General features: G+C 49.9%; 1 protein-coding gene across 29 annotated transcripts in view; it reads right to left on the bottom strand.

Moving 5' to 3' along the window:
* NRXN2 (neurexin 2) overlaps positions 1–14,828 on the bottom strand; it is a 351,610-nt gene that overhangs the window by 183,578 nt on the left and 153,204 nt on the right. For 18 of the 29 annotated variants that reach the window (XM_083477881.1, XM_083477882.1, XM_083477880.1 and 15 more), the window contains 2 exons: positions 13,689–13,990; positions 10,207–10,251 (listed from right to left, as the gene is read on the bottom strand). In XM_083477881.1, the coding sequence (XP_083334007.1) occupies positions 10,207–10,251; positions 13,689–13,990 (347 nt within the window). The remainder of the gene's footprint in view (positions 1–10,206; positions 10,252–13,688; positions 13,991–14,828) is intronic. The other 11 variants (XM_083477883.1, XM_083477887.1, XM_083477884.1 and 8 more) reach the window with 2 other exon arrangements.

The raw sequence follows: 14,828 nt of genomic DNA, 5'->3' as shown, positions 1-14,828 counted from the left end.
TATGTGCAGAGGAAGGCAACCAAAATGATGAAGGGTCTGGAAACCAAGCATTATGAAGAACAGCTGAGGGAGTTGGGGATGTTTAGCATGGAGAAGAGAAGACTGACAAGGTGATAGGATAGCCATATTCAGATATCTGAAGGGCTGCCACATAGAAGACGGAGCAAGCTTTTTTTCTGCTACTCCAGAGGGAAAGACCTGAGCCAATGGAATCAAATGACACAAAAGCCTATTCCGACTAAACTTTACTCGGCTACGAGTGATCGCCAAAGAAGAAAGAAGAAGAACACTAGGTAAGAGCTAGAGGTAAGTAGAATGGACTCCCTCAGAAGGTGGTAGACTCTCCTTCATTGGAGATTTTTGAACAGAGGTTGGATGGCCATCGGTCAGGGATTTTGTAGCTATGATTCCTGCACTGCAGGAGGTTGCTCTAGATGTCCCTTTGGGTCCCTTTCAACTCCACAATTCTATGTTTCTGATAATCCAGAATACTATGCCAAGGGCAAAGCACAGGTTTACATAGAACATGCCCACTGAGGCTGAGGGGAATGGTAGTCCAAAACATCTGGAGAGCACAAAGCTAGGGGAAGCCAGAGCCTGGAAGCGGATTCAAGCTGCATCTTATATCCACTTTCTTGCAAAATTTGCAAGTTTCATAGTGCTGCACAATTTTTTTTAATTGGGTGCTTTGGTAATTGTTTTAAAATTGCCACTGCCCTTTAGTTTTTCATGTATTTTGTTTTATATTTGTTGTAAACCATCTACAAGTCTCTATAAGGATTGATAGCTTAATATTCAAATCAACTCACCTCCAGAGTTCAAGTCAATTCATCTCTGTGGTCTTTAAGTAATTTAATTGACCAATTTGTTGATTAAATTAAAATAAATCTACATACTGTATTGCAAAACATAAAGTTTCAAGGAAAAGAACAGTTCTTCTTGAGAAATCACACAAAAAGTTTCTATCATATGTGGTGATTTAGTCACTTACAAAAATGCAAATTATATAAAAGAAAGCTGGAAAAAGAAAGAATTTATTTTGAGTTGTATTTTCTTTGTTGATCTATATGTTGGTGCTTCTTGCTTGTTTGTTTCAAGTATAATTGTGCTAAATGTAATTTTATTTCTCAGAAAGAAATGAAGGAAGAGGATTGCAGTCTTTAAAATAAGTATGCTGAGATGTAGGCAGGGAGACCGCAGCATTAAGCCATTCTGGCTATGAAGTCTGAGTTCCATCCAACAGAAAAAGCGGGATGCTGAGAGGCAGTTCCCCATTGTGTCTGCCTTTATGGAGCGCATGTTTTCCAAAACGCCAAACCTCACAGTATCGGCAGCACATAGAATACAGGTGTACCAAAAGAACGTAATGTGTGAACGGTCCTCAGTCACCAGCCATCCTTCAGTCACCAGCTGTCAAAGGATTGCACATGCCGCTTGCCTGCAGTGACAACCTGACCCTGCAGAGGGCAGTGCCGAGCAACAAATACCTCCCCTGAACTGTAATCCAGGAGGAGTGACAGGCCTACAGGCAAAAACAGCAAACTGCTTCTGATGAAAAACCAAATACCTGGAATGTAGTACAGCTGGGAGGGACATCTGACTGCCCACCGGGTCCTTCGGCTCCAGATTGGCACCAGAATTGCACCGCCAACTAGACTGGGCAGGGGGAACCCCAGCAGAGAAGGCGGATCCCTGGGGTCCAGTGCTGATGGAACCTCAAGGGCCCAGCCCCTGTTGCAATACACCCAGCTGAACTGGACTGAGGCTGAGTGGGTGCATACAGGGGGCAATTGTCTTCCCTTCATCCTTTTATGATTCCACTTGAACCATCAAGCCTTGTGTAGTAGAAGGGGCAAGAGTGAGAGGAGGCTGAGCTGGAGAGGCCGCAGAGATGTCTCTTGGCAAGCTCAGGAGCATGTGTGTGCATGTGGTAGAGAGTTGCATTTGGGGAGGGGTGGGTGAGAGTGAGCATCAAGGGCGGCCAGTCTGGAGACCCCCTTCCCGCAAAGGACATTTCTCCTTCCCAGTGAGACAAGTGAGGAAGAGAGAGGGGAGAGGGTGGAGCAGGGAGGGGAGAGGGGAGGAGGAGCTCATTAGTAATTAGTCAGTACAACAACATGCAAACGAGGTTAGAATGTGGACGGGGTGGGGGTGGGGGAGAAGGGAGCGACTGGGTGGCGGCTGGATCAGATGCAAACTCCCCCCTTTTTTGAAACAGGCAATGCCCATAGCCCTATCAAACTCCCACAAACTCTGTAAGTAAGACCTCCACCCAGCGCTGGCCTCCCCTCAAAACAAGCCAAAGACGCCAGTGCTGTAGCTCCTCCAAGCTCTCTACCTTCCTTCATTGCACACTAAAAACACAGGAAGGCTAAAGAATTGGGGCCTGACGGGCGCCTGTGCACAATTACGAGAGAGGCAGGCATGAGAGCTGGAGGCCTCCTTTGTGCATGACACATTCTCTACACAGATGCAGGACTGAGAATCACCACCCCACCATCATGTGTGAAAGACCACACACATACATGTTCGTTTTGCCATGTGTTATGTGCTTCAGGAAGCAGGCTCCCCCTGTGTGGACACTGCAACCCATCTTGGGACACAGGCGGCAGGCACTGGCCTTTCCAAGGGTCCCCAAAGTCAGCCTCACTGAGCAGGATCTTCCTAGGCAAGTCAAGGGTCAGGCATAGGGCCCAGCAGCACCCTTGAGGCCCTGGAGGGATAGGATCTGCCCCAGCGAACAGCCTCTGGGTTGGTTGGGCCTAGGATAAGTACCAGAAGGAAGGTTGGGCTCCAGAGGAGCTGAGCTTTGGAGGGTGCCTCCTTCTGGGAAGCAGGCGATGTTTCTGTCTGAGCAGGATCATGTCTTGAGGGAGCCGAGTGTCCAAGTGGGAGGGTTTTGGGGTGTGCAGAGTGCTCTTGTACACCCCAGAGACAAACTACAACCCTACCCCAGGTCTTTGGCTGTCCATGATGCCTCGAACCTTTTCTGTTTTCAGAAAAGTAAACCTGGTCACCGCAATCTGTGCCCTCTTCTGCCTTCCTTGCCCATAAACACCTACAAAGCTGGGCATAGAGGACCCATGAGCCCTGGTTCGCACACACAGGGCCTATCCCACTCTCATCTGAAGCAAATACATTTCACAATCCTTCGCCTTCCTGAGCAAGTGCCACCCCCAGAAAGAGAGATGATTTGATGCAAAGTTCTAACTTGCCTGTTTTGTGAGCCCCAGTTAAGAGCCTGTTACTGCACCTCACCCACCCCTTTTAGCAGAGTGACCCTGGAGAGAACGAGGGAAGCCTAACCAGGGTGGGATGGGGTGGGGGTGGGGAGGCAGCAAAGGTGGGGGGGAGAGGGGAGGATGTTCGAGTAAAAAAATTTGGGGCAGTCTCCTCGGACAAACTTAAAAGTTCAGACACAAAAATGGCAGTTAGTAGGAACAATCAACACAGTCTTTAATTAGTACACTATTAGTACAACAGGAGTTAATTATCAGCTAGCATTAATCATGACTCTCAATTAATTAATTAATTAATCATCAGAAAGAGAGAGAAAGAGAAGAGAAGAGAGAGATTGGCTGAGAAGAGACTCAGATGGAGACAGAAGCCGTGCAAAGCAGGGATCAGGCCCCAAAGCGGCCTCCATGCGTGTTAGATGGGGTGGGTGGGCAGGTGGGAGAGCGGCGGCGGATGATGGAGACAGAGAGAGGAGAAGCAGGCAAAAGCCGGCATGCAAGAGAGAGAAGAGAAAGAATGGAGAAGGCCAGGTAGAGGAATCAGAGCGACAGAGAGAGCAGGATGAGGCCTGCTTGGCCATTTCTAACAAGAGCACCTGGCACGGCCCCCAACACGCACTGAAAGCACACTTAAGGAGAGTCGGACATGGGCACCCACCCTGAATGGATGCCAGGCCCAGCAATTAGAGGAGGTTTTCCGGGGAGAAGGGTTTCGCCATTTCATACCCAGGTGCAAGCACCTCAAAAAGAGGGCCTTCCACCCATCTGTCCTCCACACTATTATAGGCCCACATGCACAAAGCTCTCCCAAGGCCCTGCCCTGTGTGGCTTCCCAAGGCAGGGAGGCTTCAGAAAGGCAGCAGGCTGACCCCAGGAATGGATGATCCAGCCACACAAAGAAACAAGTGGCATGATGCTTACCCCCCCCACCCTCACAGGACCAATCTCTGTCCCAGATGACTCACATGTTCCAGATAACTGAATCTTCCACATACAAACACACACACACACACACACACACACACACACACACACACAATCCTGCCATACTCACAACTGTGCCCAGGGTAGATGCTAAATGGAAGAGAATTCTCAATGGGCAGTGTGTGACTTCCTGCCTTCTTCACAGAGAAGATTTTTGATTTGATTGGTTTGGCTCTTTATTAATTGTTCCATTTCTATGCCACCTTCCTGCCAAGGCAGTTCACAGTTTAAAATAGTAGAATAAACAAAAAATACAAAAATATTCACAGGAGCTTCCTGGCCTCCTCGGATTCTTCTTGTTGGCTCCCACCTACCCTCAGGACACAAAAGGCCACTTTAAAGTAGTCCAAGGAAATGGGGGGCTGCCCCCCAGTTCTATCTCTGCTTACTGCTGCCCATGGGGGCAAGAGACTTTTCTCCTATGCATTCCTACTCTCACAGGGTGCATCAATGGATTGCATTCAAAATGGGACTTTACACACACAGGCCTTTGTCTCTTTATCACTCAGACCCTCCTGCAGCCCCACACTGGCCTTTGCTGAAACAAGGGGTGGGGGGCTAGTACAATGAAAGAGCACCTGCCTTACATGCAGAAGTTGCCAGGTCCAATCCCAGCTAGCTTCTCCAGTTTAAAAAGAACCAGGGCATACCTACTGCTGCTTGAGAGCCACTGAAGCTGCCAGGCAAAAATTAGAATCATGTTCAGAGCTGAAGGCAGGCAACTCCTCTACATCAGCCTTGGGGCTGGGTCCTGGGAATGTCAGTGGGGAGCTTCTCACCAGCAGAGTCCTTGGAAAGAGAGTGATGGTGGGGAGAAATTATAGGGGTCTCTAAGCAGAAACTGGCCAGGGGATGCTCCAGCTCTGGGCTCCCCACATCAAGCAGGGAGTGCTGGGCTTGATGGCTTTCAATTCTATGATATGTTACCAATGTTTGGAACTGGGAGTTGAGAACATGAGACCATAAGAAGGATCCTGAAGCAGCAGGATCAGGCCAAAGGGAGCTTCTCTTGTCCACCATCCTTTTTCCCACAGCGGCTAAGCAGATGCCCTCATGGGGAGGCGCCCACAGTGACAACATGAGCACCACAGGCTTCTCATGCTCTTCCTTCCCCAGCAAGAGGAAGTTAGGGAGGTGCTACCTCTCCTACTGGAGGTGATATACAGCCATCATGACTACTAGGCAACGTGGTTAGTCGATTCTTAGATGGCGACCCTAGAGGAGGCTAGTGATGGGGACAGCTGGGACTAGTGTGTAAAAAATCTTGTGCAAGGTGAATCAGCTGAAACTGGGAATATGCAAAGCATGGGACTGCTGAAAGAATGCACATAATCACCCACACAGAGGAAACACATCTCTGCGCAGAGACAACTCCTCCAGTTTCTCATGCCCACCTGGTCTGACTCTGCAAGCTCGCTTCTGGAAGAAATCCATGCGGATTTATAAAGCCAGAGGCAACCTTTCTTTCCACCAAAGTCCCATGGGCAGAAAGAGGACAGACCAGGGATTCTCCCAGACTCTGAGGCAACCATGTTCTATTTCCCACGTGGCAACTGTGCCTGCCTCATGTGAGACAGGATGGGAGAACTGTGTTTGTGTGTGTGTTCCCAGCACAGATCAGTCATGGGAAGGGCACGTCAGAGAAACAGCAGGCAGAGCAACCGCCTCTCGGGTCTTCAGGCACCACTTCTCATTTTTTCAGTTTGGCACCAAAGAACCAAACCAGCAGGTGAGTGAAAACCTCTTGTCTTGCCACTCATCTAATTTGTGCCTCCCAGCAAACCAAGATGTTCACTGCAGGAAGGTAAGGGATGTTGTCAGCCAGGAGGGGAACCAGAGCTCCATCACGGCAGCCTCAGGATTTAGGTCCCAGATGTAGCCCTGAGCATGCAATGGCACCTAAAGTAGTTCCCACGCTTCCCAGTGTCTCTAGATGCACCAGGATGACAGGAACCATGGGAGCTACATTTCTCATATGCCACAAATTCTCTCTAACCCAGAGCCAGGCTAGCTGATTAGGGCCTGATTAGCACTTGAACTAATACATGACCCAGATTGTTGTGCCAAGTGCCTAGCGGGCATTTTGGCATAATCTCCCCCCTCTCCTAAAGCTGAAATTTGTACTGTGAGGAAAGCCTCCATAGGCACCAGTCAACATGTTCCTCCTGACACAAACAGCAACTTCATGGTACTGATGGTGGCAGTGTTGATTTTTCATTGGTCCAAAGCAGGAGGGAAACTTCCCCCATCCCAACACTGCCACCAGCCAGCTGCTATTTGCATTTTTAAAACATGCATGTTAATTGCATTGAGGCAACAAACATCATGAGTTCAGCCTTCACACCCTGCAGGAGTATGCAACTTCCAAGTATTGCTGGATTCCAATTCCCATCAGCCTCGGACAGCATGGCCTGGGATGATGGGAGTTGTAGTCCAGGAACATGTGGAGGGCCACAAGATCCATCCACGCCTGCACTAAGGCGTATTCCCCTCAGCCCCACTGAGCCTCCCTGAACAAAATATTCAGCCTACACACTATCATTCTCTCCCATCAGCAGGACCCAAAGAAGAGCCTGCAATTCTCACATATGACACACACATGTCCTTACTACAAACACAGACAATTTTCAGATGGCTTTAACCAGCTTCACTTCAAATATCCTTAGACGCTGCATTTCTGTAGGAGTGCTTGGACAGATGGACTAAGGGATCGAAGATCCCTTCACAGACCCACAACTTCTTTTAGCCATCAATGAGCTGGACTACTCCAAAAAATGTGACAGTGTAGTGTTTTTGTATTGTATTGTATTGTTCTTTTTTTTTGGTAGTGTTGTGTTTAAATTGTTGGAAAAGTAATAAATATTATTTTCATAAACAAAAAATGTGACAGTGGTATACAATTTGTAGTGCTTGGGTACACGCACACAAAATCACAGAGAGAAACATCCTCAGGGCCACGTTCACAGGAGTTGCGCTCCTAAGACCTTCTGATGTGTGAAATACCAAATGCACATGAGAGCACAATAACAAGTGCCTGGCTGGTCCAGCATTTGGTGTGTGCATCTTCCCTGCTGAACAGGCCTGAAGTTATATCCAACTGTAAATTATACAGAGATCAGATTCACTGGAATTAATGGATCTCAGTCACTGGCCAATGTTTTCAGTGGGTCTACTCCGGGTAGAACGATCACTGGGTACAAGCCTTCTTCAGAAGTACCTTTTACACACTGGAAGACACAGGCACAGCTCTGCAGAGTGGGATATTGGTGGACTAGAATTCCCATCAGCCTCTGCAGCCAGCATGGCCAATGCTCAGGAATGATGGGAAATGTAGTCTAGCAACATCTGGAGGGGCCTCGTGCTCATAGGATTCTATCTCCAACTTCAAAATGCTTTTGTGCCAGGAAAAATATTTTTCAAAGGGGGGGGGGCGGGAATGTGTGAGGTGAGAGAACTTCCACATTTAAAGACTCAGTGCCAGTGCTGGGAAGCAACAGCAGGAGCGGGTTATGAACTTCAAGCCCTGCTTATGGACACCCCCAGAGGCACCTAGTTGCCACTGAAGCAGGATGCTGGACTAGTAAGGCCTTTGGTCTGATCCAGCAGCAGAATAAGTTGCTCTGATGTTCTTAAGCCTGCATCCAGGATTCAAGACAAACTGGGTGGGGCAGGGGGACAGTTAATGCCTAAACTGTGGGGCTGATGCACACAAGACTCACACACCCTAAACACTAAGCGGGAAGAGACTGTCTCAGATGCCTGCCTGCTCATAGTCCCTCTCACCATGCACACACATGTCCACACCTATGCGCCTGGATTCAGCACAGCTTCTCCCCCAGCAACCCCATTGTAACCTTACAGTGCTCCTGTTTGAAATGGCCAAGTTGTGAAGTTGGCACGCCATGCAGGGCAGAAAGAAGGGTGGGACTGGTAGAGTGTGGGAGAAGGGCAGGAGGAGGTGGAGGAGGAGGAGGAGGAAGGGTAAAGGAAAGGGGTGGGTGGACAGTGTGCGACACAGAGTGTTAGTTTCAGCCCCAGAGAAATGCTCTGAAAATAAAAAACTGGACACAGAAGCTACATGCCCAAAGCAATCCTAGCATGCCATGCAGTATGGAGGGCCGGCAGCAGGACCCCAGGGGAGGGGAACAAGATCCAGGGCAGCCAGTGTGGTCAAGCACTACCTTGACAGGCCCAAGCCCATCACAGGGCAGACCCTTTCAAGCCACCCAAAGGGAGGGCACTCAAAGGGGGAAGCAATTGTAGTCCAATTACCCACGGGCAGGGTTCTCCTAACTCAGGAGGGGAACTTCAGCCCTCCAACCTCTGCCCCCTGTGCCTGTGCCACGCCACAGCACAAGGGAAACTCCTTTTGTATTTCCCTATAAGCTCACCTTCCTGTTCCTCCACCCCATATCAAAGTGTCCCTCCCCTCCAATACGCCCACCTCCACCCTGCTGGCTGCCCGTTGCTGTCCTTCCCTGGGGGGCAGCTGGGGTCACAGCGCAGGTGTAACAGCGCACAGAAGTTGCTTCATGGGATGGTGTTTTCCATGGATTTTTTTTTTTGGGGGGGGTGGGGATAGGGAGGGGAAGGGTAAAAAGTAAAGTCATAAAATAAAATGTTTTTGAAGTGCTCACAATTTTTTGTTCATTTGTTTTGAGTTGGTAATGGCGGAGGAGGGGGGTGTTAAGAGAGCAGGTTTCCTGCACATCTGCAAATTTGAGGGGTGGGAGGAAGGCTCAAAGTACTTACACAGGCGGAAGGATGGAGAGAAACATCTAGCCCTCCATGAAGACGCCAATCTGGGGGGTGGACCTGGTGGCCTCCGCTTGCTGTTTTGTTGGGCTGCAACTCACAGCAGCCCCGGGAGCTGGCATGGAAGTTGGAGCCTAGTAACATTTGGATCCTACCCCCTGCAGGTTGGGGAAGAGTGCTGCTCGAGGCCTGTACTTATACCCCAGATGGCAAGCAGACATCACTGACATTGACTGGGGATGTTTTCCCTGCCTTCTCGGAGGCTCTGAGGTTTTTTCCCCAGTGGGTAAGTGGAACTTTTCTTCTCTTGCTAGCCAGTGGCTTTGTGCAACCCCCACCCCACTCTAGACTTCTTCGTTTATGCCTATCTTGCACTACCCTGTCTGGCAGTGGTGACAACAGGCAAGCAGGAACAGTTTGTACGTCAGTGAGTGGCAAAGGGCTCTCTGGCTGGCAGAGCAGGTGGAGGGGAGGAGCAGAGAAAGAGCATCTTCTTATCCCGCTCCTTCGTGCCCAGAACAGAGAGCAAGCAGGCCAAGAAATGCCTGACACCCTCCCCTGCCAGTCCCCAGCAGGCTAGTTAACAGAAAGGGAGGCGAGTAACTTTTACAGGCATATTTGCAAGGCAGGTTGATTGACTGTGCTCTGAGACAGGGCAGGACTTCTCTCAAACAAGGCTTTCTGACAATTCAGTTTGGATATGTTAAGACTGTTGAACCAATGAAACCCAAGTTCAAATCCCTTAAAAAATAAAAATCTTGCCATGAAGCAAGATTATCTATCAGCCTAACCTACTTCACAGGCATCTTGTGAGGATAAAATATGGGTTGGAGGGCCATGTACAGTGCCTTAACCTGCTTGGAGGAAAGGCAGCATGTATTAGAAAATGGGATAAATAAATAATTTTGATTGCAGGCAATTTGAAGCTTCTTTTGGCCACCTAGCATTATGTGCCAATCTTTGGGCCTGAAGCGACTTCCAGACTCCAAGTCAGCCAGTGGCTCTTTGGCTGCTTGTTAAATTCATACCAATGCAAGTCACCTTCTTTGGGGGACATAATTTCTAAAATTAAACTCTCTCTGTGTGTGCATGTTCTATGGTGTTTTATTTTTTTTTCCAAATCAACAATAATTTTCAAAACCCAATTAATGAATTAAAAAAATAAGGAAGGGAGGGAGAGAGGTAAAACCCACGGCAAACCAAATGATTAGACAATTAGACTGATATCTACCAGGTAATGCAGTTTGTTTACCATAGCGTGTCCAATTCCTGCGTGCTGTATGCATTAAAAAAAACAACAACGAAAAAACGAAAAACCAAAACAACGAGAGGGGGAGGGGGATAAACAGGGAAAAAAATGACCAACCATGAAACTTCAAGGGAGATTTTTTTTTTAATAAAAAAAGAGAAATAAATCCCCCCCCAGTTCCTGTGACCAACAAAATAAAAGACACTAAACCACACAACCCTTCCCCGCTGCTCGAGAGCACCAGCCTCACCACCCCACACTCACCCCCAAACCCCCAGAACTTCCTAGGCCTTGGTTAGTAAGGAAAGAACAGAACAAAATGAAAGACTGGAAAAGGAAAAGAAACAACCGACATTCCGTGGATGGCACAAAGGTTAGTTCTGGTTTCTCCGGCTGAGAAGTTGAATCTCCCCCCACCCCGCTCTGTCCCGCCACCCCAGAAGCGTGTTAGTAACACACAACAACGAAAGTTGCCAAGGCAATCTCTAACAAGGTGGTTTGGGGGGTGGGAGGGTGAGGGGGAGGGTGAGTGGAAGGATGGAGGAACACAGCACGGCCCATGTTAGCAGTATTAGTAGTTCCTAGGCGGCCAGTTTGGAGAGGGGAGAAGGGGCAGGAGGGGAAGAAGAGGGCGGTGGGCCCAGCTGGGCGTGACCCACTCATGATGGCCTGTGTGTCTGTGGTGTGGTGGTGATGGGGGCGTCTGGGGGGGCCTAAGGGTCCAAGTGCTTCGTAGGAAAGAGAGCAGCCAGAGATGCCATGGGGTGACAGAATGCCCTTCCCCAGGCATAAACCAAGGCTGAGTCGATGCTTTCTTTGCAAAAAAAGGAGACAAGAAATCCATCAAGAGGATTAGCAGACAGATAGAGAGAAAGACAGAGAGAGCAGGAGCTGTCAAAGAATGAGGGAGGGGTCCCTGTTCTGTGAATCCAAAGACAGCAAAGGGGGCAGATTCAAAGGCCTCCCGTAGCCCCTGTGCACTGGCTTATTGCTCCAAAGCCAGGAACCCCATGGACAACTTTCGTCAGTTCTCTCCCGACCAGCTGGGAAGCTGGCATGCCCTCGCAGGCAGCCTACAGAGCAGTGGAAAGGCCCCTACTCCTATTCAGAAGCACTCTTCTTCTCCCCCCTGCTCAGACAGGACACCCCCGGCTTTCAGGTTGCTTTAACAGCTCCACCAAAGAAAAGCCCCCTCCCCTCCCACCCCATTAGGTCTCCACTGCCACCACCATCCAGTCTCTCCCACATCTTGCTTTCCACAGCCTGGCTTGAGCTGGAGTTCACTCTCTTTCCCAGCACCCCCACTCTGGAACATGTGAAATGATGGAGAGTGTTTCTGAGCCCACTACAGGGTGTCCTTCACTCACCACTGAGTGGCCATAATATGTGTTGAAATGAGGTGGGTGTTTTTGTGTGTGTTTGCAACTTGGACATTTGCATGAGTATTGCATTCACTGCCCCCCCAGTTTCAGAAATCAAGAAGTCCGCTTGTACTCACATCCAGACACACCGTGTCCCCTTCCACCGTTTCTCCACATTCATCCAAATCCCAACATTTCTTTTTAGCTGCTAGCTTGTCCCCGCCTCTTCCCACCCTTCTCCAGGCTAAAGGGTGGAGAACAAGAGGCAGGGACAGGACCCCTTATAACTTGTTGCCCCTTAGGATTCACAGAACAAGACTCCGCTTTCTCCTTCCCGCACCAGTCTTCCAGCCCAAACAGAACCCTCCATATTCAACATACTGTCCAGTCATGGGAAACACCAAAAATCCAGCCAGCAAAGCAACACCCTGTAAATAGAACAATGCCAAGATGGGGAATGGGAACACCATCCTGTGGTCCAGACACCAAGCAGAGGAGGGGGCGGGGGGAGAAGCAGATTCATTTTTGCCCTTTCATAAATCAGCTCTGCAGTGCATCCAGAGAGGGCTCAACTAGACTGACTTGTTCTCCCCTTAAGAGACCGCACAGCCACCAACTTGTTATAACAGGGCTGGAGATCTTCAGGCCCAAGGGTCAAATGTGGCCCTCCAATCTGCGTAATCTGGCCCTCAAGATTCTCTCCAGGCCACACCCCTCATTGCCCTAGCTCACCTTCCCTGAGTGTTTTTGCCTGGTTGAAATGTTTCCTTTGATATTGCCTCTTGCTTAACTGGGTGGAGGAAAGGAGGGAATAAAGGAGGGCTCTGACTTTTTCATGGCTGGAACATGGCCTAATGTACAAAGGTAAAGGTCACCATCTGTTGCTCTACCCTTTTTTGCTTCTGGGGGCCACATGCCAGTGGTGGGCATGGTGCAGCCCTCGGCCTGAAACCGGTTCCCCGTCCGTGCATTAGAGTGTTTTAAATCAAGAACATGTTGTCACATGCCAGGCTATGGCTCCATGCAAAGGAACCCATTGCTGGCAGGAGAGAGCTGAATGAAGGTGTGGTTGGGATCCACTCAAGACAGCTCATAACAGAGGCACAGGGCAAGGCTTTCCTCATATCCCTTTGGGGTCAACTATGCCACAGCAGCAGGCACCACACTGCTCCAGAGGTGAAAAAGGTAGTGGGTTGGGAGTTGCCGGACTGAGTGTAGGTCGTAGCCGCAGCAATGGAGGGAAGGCACCAAATTTTCCCCTTCACCTGCCAGAAGATCCTTGCTGCAAAGGAAGGTGGCCAGAAGGGGGAACAGCTGTGCAGAGAGGGGGCAAGATGGAAGAAGAGGAGTGGCTTGGGGAAGGACAACCTCCTTAAAATGAGAGGTGTCCTTGGTACTCCAGCTCTAGTATGTGTAGAGGAACAAGAATGGCTTTTGAACCAAAACAGGGTGCTCAGCCTCATACAGAACTGGGTGAGGGGTCTATTTGGTTCATTTGGTCCTTTAGGAAGGGAGAAGCCGTTCTGGGCCCAGCTCAGCCCAGCCCCCCTGGCTCCAAGATACTCACTCAGCTTCATCCTAAGCCTTGCCCCTACAGAGCTGAAGGGCACTACCCTCTGCCATCAGCCAAGGGGCTGGTCTTCCTACCTCCCAGGAAGAACATCATGGCAAGGAGGAGGCCAAGCTAGCCCCAGAGAGCAGCCTGAGAAGCTCTGTAAACTAAGAAACAGTGCCTGAATTTGCTCCCCACCCTTCCAGACCCCTTTCCTTCCATGCCATATCTTTTAAATTTAAGCCTGATGGGAGGAGTTGTCTTTATTATTATTAATCTGTGAACCACCCTTGTGAGCCCCTCCTCTGCACAATTCCCACTTCCTCCCCAAAAGACGGGATAACTCAATCTCTTGCGGAAAGGAGGGTTAGACTCCAGACCCGTCCTCTTGGTGGTGTCTGGCTTATGGTGTCTTGGCTTAAACAACCCAAAGTGCTGTTCTCACCCCAGAGAGTGTGCTGCATCTTAGAGCCCAGGGCCTCTATCCCACGCACACACCTGCCCACCTCCCTCAGCATGAAGCCACGCAGGTAGCAGCAGCAGCAGCTCACCTGGCGCAGGTTCCTGGTTACGCGGATGTCGTGCCAATTGTTGTCGTTGAACTTGCCATTGACGGGCTCCACCAGTGCCTCGAACGCCCCCGAGCCCAGGTTGATGACCAGCCAGACAGCGCCGCTCTTGAGCGACAGGTTGACGTAGTCCGCCGACTTGCCAGTGTGGAGCATCAGGCCGTTGCGCTGCAGGGTGCGGAAGGAGAGGGTGATCTCGTCGGTGCTGCTCTGGATGGGGTTGTGGGACAGGTCGTAGCAGAAGAACTCGTTCCCCTTGAATGTCGCCACAAACTCTTCTTTCCCTGCAGGGGAGGAGGAGGAGGAGAGACCGAGAGAGAGGGTGCCAGGGGCAGAGAGTGAGTGGCACTGTGCACACGATGAATGTGAGAACAGCCTCCCGCAGCTCACCCTCAGGGCTTCCTGCTATAGCAACAGCTCCTCTCCTGGCCCATGCAGCCCTTTCAGTGCACTGCACAGAATGCAACAGTGAAACCGCTGGGCCACTGGCATTAGGAGACTGACGGACAGCGGGAGGCCTGTGCAGACGATGCTTGCAGATTAAAAACCCCGGCAGATGCTGTGGCATTTCCTGCATACTTCAAGCCTGAGAGTGATTTATTCTTAAAATTCAGTTGGAAAAGCTGATGGTTAGCAGCAAACCCAAATGCTTTAGGATCATGCAAGTTACTTCTGGTGCATTTACATCCCATCTTTCCTCCAATGAGCTGAAAGCAGCATATACATGGTTCTTTCCTGGCCCCCATTTTATTCTCAGAACAACCCTGAGAGGTAGGCTGGGCTGAGGGAATGAGTGACTGGCCCAAGGTCACCCAATGAGTTTCATGGATGAGTGAGGACTCAAGCTCTGGTCCTACTCCTATTTGCCATTACTGAAAACCGTTACACTGTGTGTGTGTGTGTGTGTGTGTGTGTGTGTGTGTGTGTGTGTGGTTTAAATAAAATAAAGTCGTAGGAGAGCCCCACCACCACCTTTTGTGCTGAGACCACAGCAAGGGCATTGCAATAACTTCCCTCTCCCCCCTGCAGCACCCACAACTTCAAAAAAAACACAACAATTTTCTTCTAGGTATGTTCGTCTGGACTTTCCCAAGGGCTCTCTCCCTGCTCCCGACCAAATAT

The sequence above is a fragment of the Podarcis liolepis genome, assembly GCF_965112155.1.
Source record: "Podarcis liolepis genome assembly, chromosome: 15".
NCBI lineage: Eukaryota > Metazoa > Chordata > Lepidosauria > Squamata > Lacertidae > Podarcis > Podarcis liolepis.
This window is presented reverse-complemented; position numbering and strand designations above follow the sequence as displayed.